Below are 22196 nucleotides of genomic sequence, written 5' to 3'. Positions count from 1 at the left end.
GTAATGTAAAAAATGTGATCGTATTTTGAGAACAAAATTTTGTTTTGTGACTTTTTTTGTCAAAATTGCAATTTATGTAAAAAGCACGGAATCCTTGCCTATTAATTAGATTTTCAAAATTTTTAAATTTACAACACGTAATTCTTCGTTTAAATCTACTGTGAATAGTATAGCTTTGTAAATGTCTAAAAATTTTGATTTTTTTTTAAAAATCTGAAATTAGGGTAAGTCCGAGCGAGATGTGCCACATTTTGAAAACCTGCTCTAAAATAAAATCTTCATTTTAATCTACTTATACAGAGTGAATATAAAGTATGGAACCAAGCAGTTCTTTTTTTAATCACTTGTCTTCAGAAAATAATAATTAGTATAATAAAGTAATATAAAAAGATGTGATCGTCCTTTGACGATTTTGTTTTTTTGTCAAAATTGCAATTTATGTAAAAAAATTAAATAGAAAGTAGATAGTTGTAATTCTTAGATCATAACCTTCATGAGAAAAGTGGTTCTAGAATTCTATAACAAATGAAAATTTCCTAAAATTTTATTCTTAATAAAACATCACAATAGTTTTAGGCAACTTTTAACTTTTTATTCACCTGGTATAAACTTGAATGAGTTTTTTGAAAAAATAAAATTACGTTTCCCGTACTTACCCTATATTTTCAATAATTTCAACAATAATGTGATATTTTTTTTAGCACCATCATCATGCGGCAGTCCCGACAAACAAATTAACACGACTATAAAAGGCAGTAATTACAACGTGGGCTCACGGATTGAATACCAATGTCCCGAGGGCCATATGTTGTTAGGCGAAGCAACGCGACTTTGTGGAAAAGCAGGCTTTTGGTCGGGGAAAGCACCAACGTGCAAATGTAATAATTAAATTCCATTCACTCTTAGAATATTAATTTTTGACATTCAACAGATGTGAGTTGTGAGAATTTGCCCAGTTTGGAGCACGGCTCAGTGGTACTTAAAGACAAACGAACAACATATGGGGCGCAAGCACTTTACACCTGTCACGAAAACTTCACTCTTATCGGACACGAAATTAGGACATGTGGGGCCAATGGTACTTGGACGAATTCCACCCCAAAGTGTCTTTTTGATTGGTGCCCAGATCCACCTAGTATCAATGGGGGGATTGTTAAAACGTCGGGGCGAAGGGCTGGAGACACTGCTGTGTATTCGTGTCAATCAGGGTTCATTTTATTTGGGCAAGGGGTACTATCGTGCGAGTTGGGGGGTCAATGGTCGGGTAAAGCCCCCTCATGTAAATTCGTCGATTGTGGGGCACCTCCAAACATCGACAATGGACGGTACCATCTCCTTAATGGTACCACAACTGTTGAGAGTTTAGTGGAGTACAGTTGTGGACACGACTATTGGTTAGAAGGGCAAAAAGTACAGAAGTGTACCAGGGAGGGCAAATGGTCGGCTGATGCACCCTCGTGTGAACGTTAGTACTTTTAAAGTTACAATTTTGGTACCACTTTTATGTTTTTAGTGATCACATGTGAGGAACCTGATGTACCTGCTGGAAGTTACGTAGTTGGCTATGATTTTAACGTACACTCCTCGATTGAGTACCATTGTGAAGTAGGGCATGTGTTACGAGGGGAACCAATTCATACTTGTACTAAACAAGGTGACTGGTCTGGTACCACACCAACTTGTGAATGTAATAAATCCAGTACCATTTGAAATCAATTACCCCAAATGTTATTTTTAGTCGTTGATTGTGGTAAAGTACCAACTATGTTGTACGGTACTGTTAATTACATCAATGATACGACACATCTTGATAGTGAAATTGAATATTCATGTGCGAAAAACTACAGACTTAATGGGGTTTCAAGACGGCGTTGTTTGGAAAACAAACAGTGGAGTGGTACTCCACCAAAGTGTGAAGGTACCATAAAAATTAGTCTCAATTGTTTTTAAACTTTTCTATTGGTAGAAATAAGATGTCCTGAGCCGATTTTAGCCGAACATAGTATATTGTCAGTGACCGGAAACGACCGAATGTATGGTCGTACCCTCATTCGTACTGCTGAATCCTCCTCAACGACTTACAAAATCGGAGCTATAGTTAAATATAGGTGCGAAAGAGGTTACAAAKTTGTTGGTGAGCCTTTGAGTACTTGTGAGGATTCGGGTCAATGGAGTGGTGATGTTCCTCAATGTGTTTGTAAGTAACTCATTTTCATATTAATGTGGATCAAAGTAGTTGTAAAGTGGCAACCATGCGAAAATTTAAATAATCCTAACCTCAATCTTCCCTAGTGTTGCCAGGTGTGGTGAAATTTCACCAGATCTGGTGATTTTTATTCTATTCTGGTGAAATTTAGTGAAAATTTTTGTAAAAATTCTAATATCTGGTTATTTTTTGTAAATTAAAAAAAACTGTTTTTCGAGAATTTTCCACGTTTTCAACCAGAAACTTGATTATTTCGTCATTTTTTTTCAAAAAAGTCGAAAAACCGCCAATTGGTTAAAAATAGTTCTGTTTGTTTTTTTTGCAAGATTTTCCTAGACAGGATCGAAAATGACAATTTATTTTTGTCTTTTCCGAACACTTTTTCAACTAGAAACACAATTATTTCGCAAAATTTCGTTAAAAACAATTCAAAAATTTAACAAATTTGACCAAATATAGCGTCATTTTTTCCCTTTTTAAGTGTTTGTTTCAGCACGTTTTTGAGATAAAAAAAATCAAAAGTGATATTAAATAAGACAAAAAAAAAAAATAAATAAAAAGCACGTTTGTACTACAGTCTTAAGTTTTTTYGTGAGATTTCGCTAAATTTTTATGTAGACTCTCACTTGATTATTTCGTCAAATTTTCTCGAAAAAAAAAACTGATAATCACCAAATTGGTTAAAAATAGTTCTATTTGTTTTTTACGAGATATTACTAAACAGAGTCAAAAATGGTAACTAATTTTTGTCTTTTTCAGCTAAAAACACAAGTATTTCGTAAAATTTTGTTAAAAACAATCCAAAAATTCAACAAATTTGACTAAAACGGCGTTTTTTTGCCTTTTTTGAGTGTTTAAGCTTGTTTTTTTGAGAGATAAAAATACAAAAAGTTCGAAATATTACGTTGAAACGGGCCAAAAAAYCACATATTAATCGAAATTGATATCATTTTTTAACTTGACTTACTTCGTTTTAGAACCAGAGGTTCATTTATTTTGCAAAATAACATAAATAAATAAATAACAAAACGCCTAAATAATAAAATAATAATACGCCTGAATATCACAAAAAAATTGATATTAACATTATTTTCTTTATTTCACTCGATTTAACTGGTTTTGAGCAATATTAAGACAGAAATAGCTGAGAAACCACAAAATTTAGCCGAAAATGCTTTTAAGCACGTTTTTGTACTAAAATCTCAGGTTCTTTGCTAGAATTCGCTAAAACAAACTAAAAAATCAAGTTACTAAGTCTAAAATTACATTATTTTTGCATTTTTCGAGCGTTTTAGCACGTTTTTCAGCTAGAAACGCAATTATTTTGCAAAATTTTGTTGAAAACAAGCCAAAAAAATCACAAAATTAGGCCAAAAAACATGTAATTTTTGCTTTTTTCAACAGTTTAAGCAGATTTTTAAGCTGAAAACTACGTTTTTTTGCAAGACTTTGCCATACAAATCGTAATTTTGTGAAAATTTGGCAAATTTTTCAACTCAAATCTGGTGAATTTTATGTTTTTGATCTGGCAACATTGATCTTCCTTAAAAATTATTTTTCAAATAAATGTGTACCCCATGTAGCAAGAAATAATTAAAATTAACAACGTAATTAAGATAGGGTGGCAAACTGAAAGAGTTTTAATTTGTTGTGAATGACATTAATGACACTTTTTGTGTAAACCGACCTTTAAATTAAAGATTCATTTAGACTTCTACTACTTGATGCACATTAATAGTACAATATATCAATACAAAAATTATCTTGGTCAAGGGTGGTCATGGAATGGAAAACGTCTGTCGTTGCTTATATCATCATTTTGAAATAATTCTGTCAATTGACAGCGTCGACATAATCTACGACAATTATTTTAAAATCCATCCATGACCACCCTTGACCAAGATAATTTTTGATCTCACGGTATATACCTTAAAACTTTATTATTTTTTCTTCACTAAAATCCCTAGATGTTGATTGTGGTAACCCTGAAAGTGTTCAAAACGGTAAAGTTACCCTAACTTCAAACGCGACTTATTACGGCGCGTTGGCACTCTACTCCTGYGAGAAAAACTTCGAATTGGATGGAGTTTCGCGAAGATTATGTCTTGAAAATGGTACCTGGAGTTCCGAGGCTCCGATTTGTCGCGGAATTCAGTGCAAAGAACCCGACAATTTTGATGGAATGACGTTCAAAGTTAGTACTTATAGTGTTGGGGGCGTTGTGGCTTATTCGTGCCCCCGAGGGCACACCATGGAGGGGAATTCCACACGGATTTGCTTGCTCAAGGGGGTTTGGAGTGGGCGAGCACCCACATGCACTGGTACTGTCTATGAAAATTACATTAATCAAAAGTACTAAAATTGTGTTTCAGCGGTTGATTGCAAGCACCCGGGTACCATCGAAAATGGTCGAGTGATTGTAATGAATGGTACCACCTACAACGCGGCGATTGAGTACCATTGTGTSCCAAATTACGAAAGAGTGGGTCCCTATTTACGAAAATGTATGGAGAATGGGGAATGGTCTGGTGAAGTACCACGATGTGAGGAGATCACCGGGGAAGTACAAGAACCCTCGAGTCTGGGTACCAACATCGGAATTGGGGCCGGTGTTGTTGTCTTTTTGCTAATCCTTTTGCTAGTAATTTATCTCAAATTGTGAGTAGTTTTTTTTGTGTTATTAGAGTTTGAGTTTTTTTTGGTACTAGACGGAAACCAATCCCTGTGAAAAACACCGAAAACGTGGAAGGGGCCGAACGCAAAGAGGACCGAAACGCAGCAGTTATGAGCTACGCCACGCTCAGTGACCGAAACGGTCATTTGCCCCCAAATATTTACGAAAATATTCACGACGAAAATATGTACGATGCACCGTATGAGGAGACAAGTCGCGATAGTGGTACCTACGAACCGGAACCCATTTCGTGGAAGAACGGAAATATGGTTACCATAAATGGGGTTTCAGTAAGATGAGATGAAAGAACTGAACCAATTGCTACCAAAACCAACCTAGATGTTGCTTATAAAGAGTCTATTTCTTGTTTATTATTGATTTGTAATTTAAGTCGTGTTGAGATGGAAATGTGATTTAAATTAAAGATCAGTTGCTTTTGTTGTAAATTATGTGTGAATGTGTGAGTGTCGTAGGGTCGACTTGTTGATGTAAATACTCATTTTGTAATAAAATAGGTTATGTACTGTAGATAATGTCACAAATAAAAGAAAATGACCTCAGAGTTTCCCTTAATTTTACCCCATGAGCGTATGTCGTGACTAAATTGTTTGTTTAATAAAATGTCATTTTTCTGAAATATGTCATAAAGAGTAAGTGGAACGACGTTAGGATGCTAACAAGAAAGTTGTCAAAGCGGACTTTAACTTTGCTCTAGAAAGAATTTTTTTTAAATTGGAAAATTTGACAGATAATTCACAGGTATTGACGTTATTCACGACATACGTTTATAAAATTTCCAGTGCACGCTTGAGCATCTTTATTTAGACTCAAAAATTCTCAAACTCAAAAAAAATGTTTTTTAGCACGACTCCATAACATTTTATATCGATTTCTGAGTCTTTTCCAACGTTTTTGTACTTTTCTAAGTCTCTTGTACTTCTAATTTTTAAGTGTTTAATTATTTCCATTTTTTGTCAAACCAAATTCAAACCAAACTTCTCTCCCAACCCCTAAAACTCTCAAAACTCCCAACTATTAAAACTTCAAATTTCCAACTCCTAAAACTCCCAATTCCCAAAACACTCAACTCCCAAATAAACTCAACAAACAGAAGAAAAATCAACTTTAAAACTAAAATCACTTCAGAATTGTCCTCAATGTTCCAAATTTCAATCCGTATCAGAATGCTGTGAAAATTTTATGAACGTATGTCTTGTCTAAATTTCTACTTTCAGAAAAATGATGAAAATGTCTTTTTTTTTTAAATATCACAGAGTGTGGGTGGAACAATGTAATGATGCAACCAAAAAAAAACTGGTTTTCAGTTAGTTAGAGAGAATTTGTTCAAAAATTACGAATTTTGACAGGTATTGACGTTCTTCGAGACATACGTTCATAAAATTTTCACAGTACTCTTGATCACGTTTTTATTTAGATTTAATAAACTGAAGACACAATTATGCAAAATCGCACAGTTGGAGTAAAGTAAAATTGTATACAAAAACGTTAGATAACATAAAAACTAATTACCGACCATTTATTTATTTATTATTTAGGTATATTTTCTGCAACCACACAAATATGGTTGTGGTGACTGATCTAATAAATTGAAACAACAAATCCAACGCTATATTTGGTCATAGATGAAACGACCTCATTCCATTTATTTCGCCTTTCCTCTTCAAATTCAACCATATGTGGCGAAAAATCCGATTAAACTACATGTTTCAAAAATTTGGCAACATTAAATACTCCCTAATCACGAAACAACATTCCAACAGAGAACCAAACATGAAAAATTGGTACTATGTGTGAAAACACGAGTGAAAACGAATTTTTAAACATTTGCTTTTGAATCAGCCGCGTAAATTCCGACGAATGATTGGTCAGGTTTCAAGGCGTGGTGTGGTGGGGAGCCAGTAGAAAGCGCTCTGAATCAGAAGAATTTTTCAACACTTGTGTCACCCACAACGACTGATTTTCCACATTTTTGCCTTATTTCTCGTGTTTTTTCACATTTCCAAAYTGTAAGTACGTTTAATACTCCTCTGGGTGTGACACTTGCTAACACCCATCACCCACCCATTTTCCAGGAAATGTCGTCCCGGAAAACCGTAAACCGCCGTGGAACCACGAAAAAGCGGGCCCAAAGGGCCACCTCGAACGTCTTTGCCATGTTYGACCAGGCCCAAATCGCCGAATTCAAGGAAGCCTTYAACATGATTGACCAGAACCACGATGGGTTCGTCGACAAGGAGGACCTCCATGACATGTTAGCCTCCTTGGGTTTGTTACAATAGCCCCCAAATGCCCAATTCTAGACTGCGTTTACAGGGAAGAACCCCACTGATGACTACCTAGACGGCATGATGAACGAGGCCCCCGGACCCATCAATTTCACCATGTTTTTGACACTGTTTGGGGAGAGGCTTCAAGGAACGGACCCCGAGGACGTAATCAAGAACGCATTCGGGTGCTTCGATGAAGACAACATGGGGGTTATCAACGAGGAGAGACTGAGAGAGTTGTTGACCACAATGGGGGACAGGTTCACCGACGATGAGGTCGATGAAATGTACAGGGAAGCCCCCATCAAAAACGGGCTCTTTGACTACGTGGAGTTCACACGCATTCTCAAACACGGGGCCAAGGATAAGGATGAGCAATAGTAACTAACTTTCCACTTTTTATTGTTAAAAAAAAATAGGACTAATAGGGTTATTCAAGGCATTTATTTTATTTAATGGAATTTTGTTTATACATGAGACACAAAAACGTCTTTTTTTCCCTTTTAAGTTCCATTCCTTATCCTTTTTTCCAGCATTGGGGACACAAATGGTTTAAGTATGACGTCATTAACTGATAATAGTGATAACACACCTGAAACGCAAGAAATTGAGCATTTTGAAGACTGCGAGTAGAGTAGTAAACGCTCGCGCCCTCTATGAATGGTGAATTGAATAGTAATACAGTTTTCTGCTAACCGTGTGTTTTTTTCTACGTGCTTGACGTCATTAAATGATAACACTCCTGGGAGTCAAAAATTGTTCATTTTGAAGACTGTGAGGACTTGAGAAACGCTAGCGTCCTCTGTGGTAGTGCAGTTTTCTGTAGAAGGTTTGTATCCGCGCTTGATTACGTTCGTATTTGTTTACATAACTTAATAAACACATGTTAGAACTGTCAAAGGCCACGTGCTTGTTGTATACACAAGTGTTTAATGTAAAAAATTAGCGAGTGGTAAAAAGCCGGCAACAAGTGGTAAGAACATGGAAAAGGCATGGCGTCTTTTTGAACGGAATCAACAAGTCGCGGGCGCCGCGACGACAGCGCCGCTATTTACGACGTTGGCCGCGCCACGACGCGTCCCTCCACTACATCCACCTGTTTTCTTTGCACACCTACTAACAAATGTACCTTCGAAATGTTTTGATTTTGTTTAGTTTTGGCTTGTTTTTGTTGTTGTGTGTTGATGTGACGCTTTGTTTTCTTTTGTTGAGGTGAGATTTTTATTTTATTTTGAATTTTGTTTGACGGTTTTGATGATGGGGTCATGAGACGCCCAAGACGCCCGACTTGAGATGGCGAAATGGACGTTCAATCACGATTTCGGACAGTTTTGACGTTTTTTTTTTTAATTTTGCTGAGATTAGTTGAGTTTTTGCTGATTTTTTTTCGGGTAGAGATGGAAGTTAGGTTAGGTTGGGGATTTTTGCCCCAAACCTACCCTAGAGAGTCTGACGTCATCGACGAATTTACAAGCTTGTTATCAGTGTGATAACAATGAATGCATTTTTTGATTTATATCAGTCATAATTTTATGAAATTAAAAATAGTTGTTTTCGGCTTTTTTTAATCAACCTTTTATAAAAATAAACTCCAAACATTAATTTTTATATTTTCGAAGCCAATAAATGAACGAAAATTATTGCCATCGTAAAATCTCCCAATTCATTAACATTTGCAATTTAAAACACGACCTTTTTTTTCATAAAACTTTTTGATGGTAAGTATAAATAAGTTGATTAATTTTCTCACGCGAAAAACGAATTATTTCGTTCGTAATTATGTTTAATCAAGATTTTATCATTACAAATGTTTTATTTTTTTATTATTTGATAGTAAAAATTTTGAATTTGTTGCCTTCGTTGTGTACGCGAAGCTTTGACTATTCCATCACAGGTGGCGCACGAGTTAACTATATAGATTTTTTCGCTACTTTGCTTTTATTTATTTTTTTTAACTTTTTATTTGATATTGCTCAAAAATAGTTTGTTTGCATGTGTGTGTGTATTAATAGGAAATACATTTTTACGAATAGTATTCAATGTTTGATGTTGATCTAAGGGAAATAACAAAAAGTTTATATTTAATAAACTAATTATGAAATAAGAGGACGTGTTGGGTAGGTATGCATTGCATGAATTCGTTATTTTTAGATACATTTGTAATGCAGAAATAGGAAATGAAACTATTAAAAAGCAGTTCGTAATTAGTCATTTAATTAAAAGCTAATTAATGTTTATTAAAGGAAATCGATTTTGAGATATAAATTTTTCATTTACAAGTACCACTATAAAACATATTTGCAGCATGCTAAATAACATATTTGTAAAGGAAACGACTATTTTTTATTTTGTTGCATATTTTAGTTACATAATCTACTTGGGATAAGTACTGACTATAATTTATTCTTTTTTTAACAATCTACTATACATATATTTTTCACGTTCAGCCTACTTAATTGTTTTAATTTTATTTTGTTCTTTGTATTATATCTTAGCAAAGATAAGATTTTGTCTGTGCTGCAAGTAAAAATATTTATCATTTTAAATTTGCCTAAATTATTAAGAAGCGATTTGAGTTCATGGATTTTTTTGTCAAAATTTTTTGTCTATTGGTTTTAAATCTGGGTCAAAAAATGCCAGAAAAAGGCTTTTTTTAGCACTTTTGCAATGTAAGTCATWAGAGAAGCAGGTTTTTGGGTTTTGACCATTATAGAAATGTATAAATTATGGCATGACCACTAGCAAAACTGTATACAGGGTAAACAAAAAGTGAGGAACCAAGCGAGTTGTTTTTATTATTTTTCTTTAGAATTCAATAAGTGATAAAAATGAAAGTCTTACAAAAAATGTCATGGTGTTTTGAGAATGAAATTTTGTTTTGTTTTTCGATTTTGTTTCAAAATGGAAAGTTATGTAAAAAGTTTGATAAATATTGAAAATATAGGTAGTTGTAACTCTTAGATCAAAGCCCTTGTAAAAAAAAGGTTTTGTAAGGCGTTGTATTTGAAAAAAAAATTTTTTTTCAGTTTTTTTCAGAAAATAAATAGTTTAAGCAAAAGCGTTTTTATATTTACTTGGTATGTAAGAACTTTTACATTAATTAACCCGAATCATACTTAATAAAAAAACAATTTTTTTATTATTTTTTTTAAGAAGACGTAAAACATTATACTGTATACATATAGCTCAGTTTTCTGAAAATGTCGGCTTTATATTAAAGTTTTCTTTTTTTTTAATTTTTTTTGTATAAATGTAAAAGTCAAACATTTCTGGTAAACAAAAATTTAGGTAAGGCGAGTTTTTTTTTATCTGATTTCTATTTTAATACAAAGATATTATTCTTGTATTAATAAAAAAGACAACTGAAAAACAGAAAATAATACATTTTAGTTAGTCTCTAAAACAAATAATTTCTTCTAATTCAGACAAAAATTACACACTTGAATGGATGTTCTAAGAAGATCTAATTAATGGAACGAACGAAGTATTTGGGATAACCGAGRTTCTACTATAGTTATTTTTTTGTAAAAAAAGGTTTTATAGTGGGTTGTCATTTTGAAAAATTTATTTGGTAGAAACATCCACACTTGGTGAAAAAAAWATATRTATACCTAGTGTTTTTTCTCAAGAGTTTAAACGGTCAAATTKTTATTATTTTGAAGAAAAATGYTTCATTAAACAAAAGTGCTCTTGCATATCTATTACTAATAAAAATTWGAACTTTTTGTCAATTTGCTTTTCTCATATCGTTCCGATGACTGCCTTTCGAATAAAAATATTATTATTCACAACCGTATATGTAATGTTGACATTTCTAACCTTGAAAAGTTGAAAAGTGTCATCTTCTATTGCTTACTTTTACTACTACCCTTGTTTTCTAGTGATTTTTATCTTACTTTGTAGGTACAAACTGTATTATAAAGAGGACTAAATYGATTCAGAATTTTTATATTATTGTTCTTTTGTAGGATTTTGTAATACCACATTGAATCTTTGGTTTGCAATTCTTTACTGATAAGAATAAGAAATGTACATTTTGAAGGGTTGTGTAGTGGTTTCAGTTTATTTTAAATGAAAAACAAGAATATTTTTATTTGGGCAATCTAAATTATAAAGTAATTACTCCTTTAATATTTTTGCGTCGTTAGTCAAAACAATAAAGGCTATCGCGTCCGATGTGTTCCGTTCGTAGGAATATAAATTAGGGTGGCTAAAATAAATAAAGGGGAGTTGAGATCAATAATTTACAACTGTGTTTTATGTTAGTCTCATATGTACCCAGCGAAATTACTGGTCCGCATTTTTACAATCGAAATTCTCTCGAGAATTTGTTTCATATAAATGTTATATGGCTCAATTAAATTGCCTTTCGGTTATGTTGTGTATTGTACAGCATAGCTGGTGACATTTTTTTCCTTTTTTTTTGTTTCGTTTTGTATCTTGTTCGATGGTTTATTCACTATGAGTCAATTAAGTCTAGGCGCATTTTATTCCGAGCGACGACTGAAAAAGTTGATGCAATTTTTCAGATGTGCAATATTTTTTTGGTTTTAACTCTGCATTCACTTATTGGAAGTGGTTGATTGATTTTTTTAGTTTTCAATCAACAAAGCAAATATATAGCGCCTGCTAACTTTAAATTGCGTCTTTTTTCATTGTTGTGTTTATGCGATTGACAACCGCTTTAATCTCTATTTTTCACGACTATAAAACCATCTCACATTTTTTCAATTTCTGCTGTTTGGTCTCAGATAGTTTCATAATGTCTAGATGTTAGTTTCCACCTCCATTAAATTTTATTTGTGAATGAAATGTTTATTTGAAGACAGACGCGCCAAAGAGAGACATTCGTTTCCTTTAAACTTTAACAACTATTGGAATACATCAATACGATTTTGAGCAACATTGTAGTAATGTGTAATATTACCAATATTAAACATCTTATTTGCTATTAACCTGTTTATGATGAACATAATACTTTTATATCTATTTTATCTCTGCTGCCGCCCCTGCTGTTATTTGTGTATCGGTATCGGTTATGAAAGTAATCAATAAGAAGCGTCTCGAGATTTTTGATGTCAAACCATTAGCAAACAAACGATCTCTTGCAAACTCATGCAACTAATCATGAGATAAAATTAACACTTTATCTATTTCAGGACATCAAAACGTAACTTGATGTTGTGTTCGATTTTCCTTAATATATTTTAGATGAGTGCTGTATATTTTTATGTCCGGAATTGAATCTAACTAAAGTCGGATTGCGTTTTGCATTTAACACGACTTTATGATTTTCTTCACTTCTTTATAGAAAGTTTTCCGATCGAAAACCACAGGAATTAAGATATTTCAAGTCATTCTAAACGCGAGTTTGAAAATGGTGATCGACCAAAATTTTTTACAAAAAAATGATGGAAATTTGTCTTTTTCAAATTTGTTTTCTAATAATAAGAAATTCTAGTTATTGCTGTCTTAAAGTTCACCAAAAAATTTTTTTTAATGAATCTTTTACATATTTTATTTGTACTCGTTTTTTTTAAGTAGAAATAACTCAAATAGGTGTGAAAAACTATATTTACAACATACCTAAATTTCATAACAATATAAACAAGAACTCTTAATCTAACTTTTAGTTGTTAGTTTCATCTGCCACATCTCTGTTTTGGGTTAAATTTGCACAATGGTCAGTTTTTTGAGAACTTAAAAGACATTTTATCTTTTGTTTTTTTTTTTTTTTGTCTAAAACTTTCGTAAAAAGTGCTTTCCTGCCAAAGAAGCAAAGACGAACATTTGACAGATATTATTTACCATGTTAAATGGCAATGTTCTAACTTTATTTTAACTAAAAATACATACAGGGTGAATATAAAGTATGGAACCGAACGGTTTATTTTTAAATCATTTGCTTTCAGAAAATAATAATTAATATAAATTAAAGTAATGTAAAAAATGTGATCGTATTTTGAGAACAAAATTTTGTTTTGTGATTTTTTTGTCAAAATTGCAATTTATGTAAAAAAAATAAATATAAAGTAGATTCTTTGTTTTACAAGACTGGCACAAATTAATTATGTAGTTATACAAAGTTGGAAAAAAAAAATTAAAAACATGTGTTTGTAAATTTTATTTCACTTTATATTTATTTGAACCGTACGACATAATTTTTAAGTCCGAGAAAGATGGACTAAATTGAGTCAAATTTCGTATTTAAAAATATTTTTTTAAGCACGGAAACCTTGYCTATTATTATTTTAAAAAACTTGCTYTAAARTTWAAATCTTTATTTTGATCTACTTATAGAGAGTGAATATAAAGTATGACACCAAGCAGTTTTTTTTTAATCACTTGTCTTCAGAAAATAATAATTAATATAATAAAGTAATATAAAAAGATGTGATCGTCCTTTGAGAACGAGATTTGGTTTTGTTTTTTTTTTGTAAAAATCGCAATTAATGTAAAAAAAAACGGTGATCGTTTAACTAAGTACTCCAGCAAATTATTGCCCATAAAACGACTTTATTTGTTTGTTGTGGTCAGTTTTTAAACAAATCGACTAAAACAGCTACGCAGTGTTTTATTTACATTTGAGACGAAAAAGGACGTTTAATTAAAGTTACAAATTTGTTGTGTTTACAGTAAAACCTCGTCAAAGCGGGCAGGTGGCCATATTAGAATAAAGCGTGATATCGTTTCGTCACAAGTGCCATTACGAATGGTGGTCGCGGCCTTTGCGTGTCTAAATAAGGTCAATTTAATTTTTAAATAATATAAATGGCGGCCATGCGAATGATTAGGTCCGCAGACTGCACGGTTTACTGGACGGACATGGTCCCGGTTTTTATTCCCGCCACCTGCGATTTTGTGTTTTTTTTTATTTTACAGTGCTGCCACCTGTGCGTCGTGCTCGGATGCTCATCGCTCTTAAATAGATTCGTTTATTTTTTAATGTGACATGTTGGAAGCTTCGATGGAAATGCTGCTTTATTGAACCTTTTAAGACTATTAAGGGTGAAAATGTTTTCATAGACAATTTTTCGAAGAAATTTTTGATTAGATGAGAATAATGTTGCAGTGTGGTAATTAATAGATGGTAAGTGTTCGATTTGAGTCACATCTGTCATAGACTTTATGCAATATCGAACTTAACAATGAATCAATTCCTGAACATAGAGATCCCGCTGCGTACTCTACATTTTATTGAATAATTAATTTAATATACCTGACAAGTGCATACATGCATCGGGCGATGTAAAATATTGTTTACTATTATACTAAACTCGATTTCTCATTACACCTTCTGCATGAGCTATTTTATGTTTGCAATTTTAACTTCGATGTGGAAGATTGACGATTGCTTTTTTCGTTTTGTTTTCAATTAACTCATTTTATTTTTGAAGATACTAATTATACAGCGTGTTTCAACTAGGAAAAATAGTTTTTTTTTATTGTTTTAGGAAGTAAAGAAGACTTCAACATTTTTAAAATAGAAAATAAATAACAAAATGGAACACAGTAGGAAAGTAGCGACCAAAAAATTGCAGTAATTTTAAGTCTAATTTTAGGCAATTCATAAAAACTACATATTTTAGAACAAAAACGATAAATAGGATGTTTCATTAAAGTTTTGCAAGTTATTGAATTTATGGCAGACTTATTTTTTTTATTTTTACAAATGCAATAGACTAAAAAATGTTAAAGTTAAAGTTTGTAATAGTATTTTTTTAATATCTGTCTTAGTTTTGGTGTGATTGTTTATTTACAACTACTATACTTTTGGAGGTCGGGAMATTTGTCATTACATTTCGTGGTCGGAAAGTAATTTACGAACGATTACTAAGGTTATTATACGAGATCATCAAATATCAAAAACTCAATTTGTTTACAACTACGACAATTTATCAACTTTGACAGAAAACCTGATTTTTTGTTATTTAAAAAAATGGGCTTGAGAATAAAATAGTATATTACAAACTTCGGTGGAAATATCATTCTATCCAGACATCCGAGTCCTCTGAGTAATGACACATTATTTATCTCGCGTGCAATATACTATTAAGAGTATGTTTTCGTCAAAAAAAAAAAAAACAATAATTAAGTAAAATCGACCAATAAAAGACTATGAAATTGGGCTACATCTAAAAATGCCAAGAAACATTTGGTACGTCATTTAAAAAAACACAAGTTTGCATTGTAACTTGTTTTTAGGACACCCTGTATATTTGAAAATAATTTGCGCTAGATTAGTATCTATCAGCCTCCTATATAAGTTTTTGAAAATTTTAATATTTAAAAGTCAGTCACTCACCTAACCGTTAGGTCACCCTGTATACAGGGTGTCAGAGAATTTGCGCTCTAGATTTTTTTTTTAATTAAGATAAGATACCAGGAACATGTTTAGAAATGTTTAAAAGTCAAAAAATTTTAACATTTATTTTTTGAAATTTAACATTGTTGTATGTCTTTAGTGATATTGATAATCTTGTTTTTTTATATAATTATTCAGTAAAGGTACAAAAATTTTGCCAATGAAAGCCACAAATAACATTAAACAAAGTTACAATTTAGGATACAGCTTCCTTGTTTCCTCTTCTAATAGCCTGTAGCAAAAAAATGTGAAAAATATTTTTTTTCTATTTAGTGTTTAGAATAAGTCTAATTATTTTTATTTTTTACAGCCGCATAAAATTATTCCACATAAATGTCGCCAACCGTCGCAAAATTCTCTAGAAAAAAAATTAAAATCTTCGTCTTTTTATTTATAAAATAATATAAAGAGGCAACATAGAAAAAAAAAAATAAAGCACTTGTTGCATTTGTTCCTCAACTTGCTGCTACGCGGCTCGTTACGGCATTTCAAATTTGTTCTTCTGCAACTTGTAACTACTTTAATATATTATTCCAACAGAAATAAATTAAAACTCTCATAACTTCGAAATTTTTATAGATAGAATTTTTCCAATATTTTTGTCATGTTTTTGGTATCTCACGTGGTATTTTTTTCTGTGGCACGAGTTGTGGCGCACCCTGTACTTATAGAAAAAGCAAGTCAATAGTGGCACACATCATGTCTAAATGTCTATTAAGCACTCAAAAAACCACAACACGCACTAAAAAGTCTAGGTTTTTATTAAAATTATTATTAAAGTAAATTTGCATTTTTAAAGCGAATCTGAGAAATAAAAATTTTATCTAAAAGTATCTTTGATTACGTAGTAGTTTTCATAAATTTCTCAAAGGAACCAACCCTCAAAAGTGTCGTATTATACGATTATGAAAATTATGAAAATGTTTAATTTCTGTTCTCAATTTTAACATTGAGTTAACATTGGGTTGGTTCCTTTTTGCAGAAAGGCGTCCAATTATCATAGTCAACAAAAAAATAATAACGATGAGTAAAAAAATAAAATAAGTCTGAAAATTTTCAGTAAGAATAAACTTATTACTAATTAAATAATGGTTGAGAAACTGTGCCGCGATAAAAATATTGAGTGAAACTTTTCTAATTGAATAATTCACAGCTCGGCGTAATTATAATATGGGAGAAGATTCTAAAACTCTTGTTATACATTATTGAGTGGAAAAATGACCGTCACAACCAAATATTTCGTGGTGAAATAAATAAAGCCTAGCCACCTGTAGGGTTCGTTGTCACAACGTCGCAATCAATTGAACCCTCGTCTTCCACGCAATCAGAAAAGCAACAGCCCGGAGGGTTCAACTCGATGTACAGATGTTTTGGGGGAGAGAAGTCGTATTCGTGGGCCAATGCGGGTAGTGGGCCCCACGCACCGACTTCAGCCTCGGTGGGTGGGCTTTTCATCATTTGATCGGAGTGTTTAGATTGATATTCGTCGATTGATGATTGACGGGCGTGAGGTCGTCGTCGCCGCCGCCGCCGCCGCCAGCGGCACCTTTGCCTCCGACGCCCCTCAATTTCAACCCGAAGGGCGTCACAGATACGACCGCCGCGACGCCCGAAAATATTCCACCGTAATGCGCTCAGGAAATGGGTGTCAAAATTCTATTTGGACTAATTTGTGAAAAGCGAAATAAATTATTGCTTTTTAAATCTGATTTGAAAAAGGCAAAAAACKTAATCGTCATTAACATCGAAAAAATGAAGAATAYCACTGAGCGAAATTCAATTATTGTTGCTTCATGATTAAAATCATAACTTGCACGCAGCTGCAAGTGCAATTGTATAGAGGAGAGCACTTATGTATTGATAATTATAATAAAATAATAAACAGATGAAGAAATTCACAATTGGGTTGGTTTACAGTTGAATAAACGCCCGACCCGGTGGAAACCCGCGGAGAGCTCTCGTGCTGATTTGTGAATAAACTGCGACGCAAAAGGGGACGAGCACAAATCATTTGCATTTTAACTTTTATTATTTTCCCATTAACACCCGCAGTGATATACTGTTATTATAGAGCAATTTTAAACTATTATCACAAGTGCGAAATCTATTTCATAACTAAATTTCAATTCATACACACTTGAACGCCATCAATAATTATTATAACGGACTTTAGACAACTTCAAATTGCCCACAACGGTCACTCTTTCTTTTATCTTTCCCATATTAAGTCAACATTTTATTTTCACCAAATAAAGGGGCAAAAATCAAGGCTAATTACTACATCTTCCAGACTTTACGATACTTATAACATGGGACATTATTTATTGACACGACTCACTAACTTCCAGAATAACTTTGACGCCGCTTAAATTATTACAGAGGAAGCCTAAAAATGGATAATTATATTTAATCGAAAAAGCAAGTCAATAGTGGCATACATTATGTCTAAATGTCTATTAAGCACTCAAAAAACCACAACACACACTTAAAAAAATCAAACATTTATTCTGGAAAAAATTTAATTACAATACAAATGTTCTTGTTGTTTCCTTAAAACATAAAAAGTTCAAGTTTTTATTAAAATTATTATTAAAGTAAATTTGCGTTCGTCTTTTTCGAATTTGTAAAGCGAATCTGTGAAATAACAATTTTATCTAAAATACAATTAATTTTGATTTAATAATWTAATAAATTACTGGTGCACTCAAAAATCACAAATTCACACACTTTACTTGGCGATAAGTAAAAAAATAAAATGCACTAACCTTTATGGCATCTTCTTCTGCTACCTTTGTAGCAATTCGCCTCTGCTTCTTAAACGAACCTACTGAAAATAAAGAAACACAAAATTGGTTTAATGTGTTATTAAATCAGTTGAAAATATTAAATAAAATTGAAGTGTGATTTTTCTAAAAAAAAATAAAAGGTATTGTTGACTTACCCTTTAATCCGGATCCTTGTMGCACGATTGTCTCCTTCATTGGCACTCACTAATAACTCGACATTTTAAAAATTGCGCACTAGTAAATGTCTATTAGACACCCGAAAATAGTCAACACGCACGCACTAATAATGCAGCCACAATTCTGCACTGAACCACGAAATACGTAATTTATTTGGACATTTATTACAATTCACTTAACTCGTACGGGAGTTTGGCTAAGACTGAATCGTTATTGTAATAATTCCCTCAAAAACGACAGGATGCACAAAAAAAGTTTTGTTGTAAAAAGTTTTTGTTCGGGACTGCGTAATCCCGCCATTTGAAACGTCACAAAGTAATTCGAATATTACACAATTCTACGTTTATAATTTTTTGCGTCTTTTACAGTCGTACGATTAAATAACCTTCTGATTCGCCTGATATGACGTCAAGAAGCTACCATCTCATTGGCTACGGGATAGCGTTTTGTTGCGTCTAAAAATGAACTTTTCTCTTGGTGTTCTCGTTTAAAAAAACAGACTTTACACTACATTATAATAAATATTGTAATAGCACAATTATTTATTTATTTTTTGTAAATTTGCTACAGTTAGGGTATTTTTTATGTAAATGTCAACAATTTTTTTTTGGTTTTCTTATCTCTAATCAAGTTGGTTTATGTAGGTATCTACAATGCGGAGATAAATGGACTACTAAATTACATCTGATTAAGTTTGAATAGAACTTTATTTTTAAATAAAAAGTATGGAAAAAGTATGGAACCGACCGTTTTTTGCTTAAACTATTTATTTTTTGGAAAACTAATTGATGAATGATAAAGTGCTATAAAAATGTGATGTTTTATCAAGAATAAAATTTTTCGAAATTTTCTTTTGTTTTAGAGTTCTACATTTTTTTTAATTCTTTTAAATGGCAACCCACTATAAAAACATTTTTCTCATGAAGGTTATGATCTAAGGCTTTCAACTATCTACTTTATATTTAATTTTTCCAAAAAAGTGTTTTACATATTTTAATTTTAGCAAAACAAAATTTCGTTTTCAAAATACGAATATTACTAATTTATATTAATTACTATTTTCTGGAGGCTAATAATTAAAAAAAACCGCTTGGTTCCTTACTTTATATTCATCCTGTATGATAAAACACTGGTATATACAGATTCTCTCAGCGAAGATTTTTCTCTATAAATATATTTGTTTTTTATCTACAAATTAAATTCCCAAAATTGATATTTTAAATTAAAATGTTTAAAAAAGTTGTTTCTACGTAGAAATTTATTCAGAATTTTTTGCACAGAGTAAAGTCTGACAAATTTGTGGTCTTATATGAACCTTTCTGTTATTTTTGGAAAAAGATAATTTTTCACTCTAAAAAAATAAAAAAATATATTATTAAAAAAAAAACTAAAATTAATAATACAGTGTGCTTCAACAGCCTATATTTTGATAGAAAAAGTTAAAATAAACGCAGACATGCTAACATTTGTTAGGGGTTTTTTCACGTTTAACTTATGATTAGTAAAAAAAAATATTTTATTATTAAAAAAATATTTTCTTAAATTCTAGGGTCTATTACTAATAAAATATAAATTTATCTTTTATAATTAATAAAAAATTAATATCCAACTTGCATTTTGAAAAAGTTATATAGTTACCTATAAGGAAAGATGGTACAACATTTTAGTTTGCAATTTTACGAGTAATTTGATGGTTCTAAAAACCATCCGAGTGGTTTTGAATCACGCTGTTTATTAAATTATACTTGATGGGCTAAAAACACTTTTTTTTWAAATTATTACCCCAGTTGGGATTGCAATACTAAAAATTTCAGTTTATTAATTATTTTCTAAGAATATTTTTTGTAACAAAATAAAAGAATAATATTTTAAGTAAACACATCAAAACAACTTCAATCGCAATGCAAAGAAATAATTAGAAAAAAAATAGGAGAGGTGTCTTAGACGTCTTAGGCTTAGTTCCCTCTTTTTCCCTAGATAAGTAATTGCAAAATTGAACAATACAGAGGAGTATTTTTTGCGATTTTGTCCTTAATTAAAGCTAGTTTGTTGAAARTTTTCAATTTTCGAATTGTGTGTCCACATCCCAAAAGTGATTAAAAAATCGCAATTTTCAGTTGGAGGAAGTAGTAAAGTATCGGTTAATTAAAGTTAATAAAGCACGCCTGAATCAGTGTATTTTCTGCTGTCCTCATTTATAAATTTCTAGTTGTGACAAGAGCTAGCGAAAAAAAGTTCGATTATAATGGAAATCGCCTTGGAGGGCCAAACCCCTCATCAAATCGGATTAAGAAGTAAGATAATTCATCACGGGCGGAATGTTATCAACAATTAGTGGAGCGGCCGGTAATGTCTGTGATTGGAGGTAATTTGAGCAGACAGACAATATATTGTAATATCTATAATTGTGGACGGCAACCCCGTGGAGATTGCGGCGAAGCACTCTGTTATTAGGGCCGTTGTGGCTGCATGTGCTCTAGTGAAGCTCAGGGACAACGACCAACGAATTATTTATTGACTTGTGGTGATGTCAACACRCTTTTTAAAATAACAACAATTTATTTACAATGTTTCTTGAGCTTTTGATAATTTGGAGGCGTGAGTGGAATTTTTGAAATGTGCGACAACCTGTTTGAGGTATTGGTAAATGAATATAAAACACAATAATAACGGTATGGGTGGTCTGTAGCACAAATAACCCCGCCTTTATTTGTATTGTATCCACCCAATGTCCATTCATCCCAACCAATTAATATATCAAATATTTAAACTTTTCAAATTTACATTACTAATGTTGTATAATTATTCCATATTTGCTTGTTTCCTTCCAACAATATTTTTAATTAAAAAAATTGGAGAAAAGTAATAAAACTTTYAGGGATAGAAATTCACCAGTACGTCGCAATAACGTCAAATTAAAAAATAATTAAATAATTAAAGTTCGCAGAGAACTTTTATACTATATAATTAAAATCGAGTTCGGTAGACAGCCAAGCCTGTAGATTTATATGTAATAATTATGAGATATGAATTCAGTTCCAAGTTTTAATTAATCGTTATTAGACGGAAAAAAGTCCAAAGCCGCTGAAAATAATCCTTAATCGCCAAAGAGCTCCGAACAATGCTTCATGGACACTTGTTTTTACTAAAAATATTTCCAATTATGAGATCTACACATACCTGAAAAAAAATCTCTACCTGAAACACTTAGTTAAAACCTATTTCAAACATGAAATTTCATATTTCAAAAAAATTCAAAATTTTCGGACAATTACAATAATTTTAAAATTTTCAAAATCTAATTAATAGGCAAGGTTTCCGTGCTTCAAAAAAGAGTTTTAAATATGAGATTTCACTCTATTTAAATACGAACGTATAAAATAAACGGGATTGGGGAATTTTGATTTTAAGATTTTATTTAAAACTTGAATTCAAGAAAAACAGAAATCCTGAAACGTTTTTTTTTCAAGATCTTCACTTTCCTGTTGCAAAATTTTGCTTATTTGAATGTAACAAATTTCCGTTCTTAAATGTAAAATTTTCTTTTCTAAATCTGATTTCTTTAAATTCTCACATTTACAGCGTTTTTATTTTGCTTTTCCTCTTTTGTCAAACGTATTTCACTATTTCTTAGAATAGAATTAGAATTTAATTACAAGTAGAATATAATATTTAATGTAAAGCTTGGAATTTGGGATTA

General features: G+C 31.8%; 3 protein-coding genes across 4 annotated transcripts in view; all 3 read left to right on the top strand.

The window, feature by feature from the left end:
- The window catches only part of LOC123014059 (CUB and sushi domain-containing protein 1), a 23087-nt gene extending 17647 nt beyond the window's left edge, over nt 1-5440 (top strand). The window contains exons 7-14 of the mRNA XM_044412919.1: nt 702-878; nt 932-1465; nt 1514-1687; nt 1739-1918; nt 1967-2197; nt 4174-4527; nt 4579-4864; nt 4915-5440. Coding sequence (XP_044268854.1) covers nt 702-878; nt 932-1465; nt 1514-1687; nt 1739-1918; nt 1967-2197; nt 4174-4527; nt 4579-4864; nt 4915-5179 — 2201 coding nt within the window. The 3' untranslated portion in view covers nt 5180-5440. The remainder of the gene's footprint in view (nt 1-701; nt 879-931; nt 1466-1513; nt 1688-1738; nt 1919-1966; nt 2198-4173; nt 4528-4578; nt 4865-4914) is intronic.
- A 1313-nt stretch (nt 5441-6753) lies between these two features.
- On the top strand, nt 6754-7645 carry LOC123014631 (myosin regulatory light chain sqh). 2 transcript variants are annotated; one of them, XM_044413838.1, is made up of 3 exons: nt 6754-6907; nt 6974-7166; nt 7215-7645. In XM_044413838.1, the coding sequence occupies exons 2-3, from the start codon at nt 6977-6979 to the stop codon at nt 7547-7549; spliced, it is 525 nt and encodes a 174-aa protein (XP_044269773.1). In that variant the 5' UTR covers nt 6754-6907; nt 6974-6976; the 3' UTR covers nt 7550-7645. The 2 variants fall into 2 exon arrangements, with proteins under 2 accessions (XP_044269773.1, XP_044269774.1); XM_044413839.1 differs by having other exon boundaries at nt 6763-6911.
- A 466-nt stretch (nt 7646-8111) lies between these two features.
- Nucleotides 8112-22196, top strand: part of LOC123014630 (protein bric-a-brac 2-like) — a 245719-nt gene continuing 231634 nt past the window's right edge. The window contains exon 1 of the mRNA XM_044413837.1: nt 8112-8380. The gene's annotated coding sequence lies outside the window, so the exon portion shown is untranslated. The remainder of the gene's footprint in view (nt 8381-22196) is intronic.

This window comes from Tribolium madens, unplaced genomic scaffold (assembly GCF_015345945.1).
Source record: "Tribolium madens isolate multiple individuals breed KSU strain unplaced genomic scaffold, Tmad_KSU_1.1 Scaffold_97;HRSCAF=244;Tcas5.2_LG3a, whole genome shotgun sequence".
Taxonomy (NCBI): domain Eukaryota; kingdom Metazoa; phylum Arthropoda; class Insecta; order Coleoptera; family Tenebrionidae; genus Tribolium; species Tribolium madens.
This window is presented reverse-complemented; position numbering and strand designations above follow the sequence as displayed.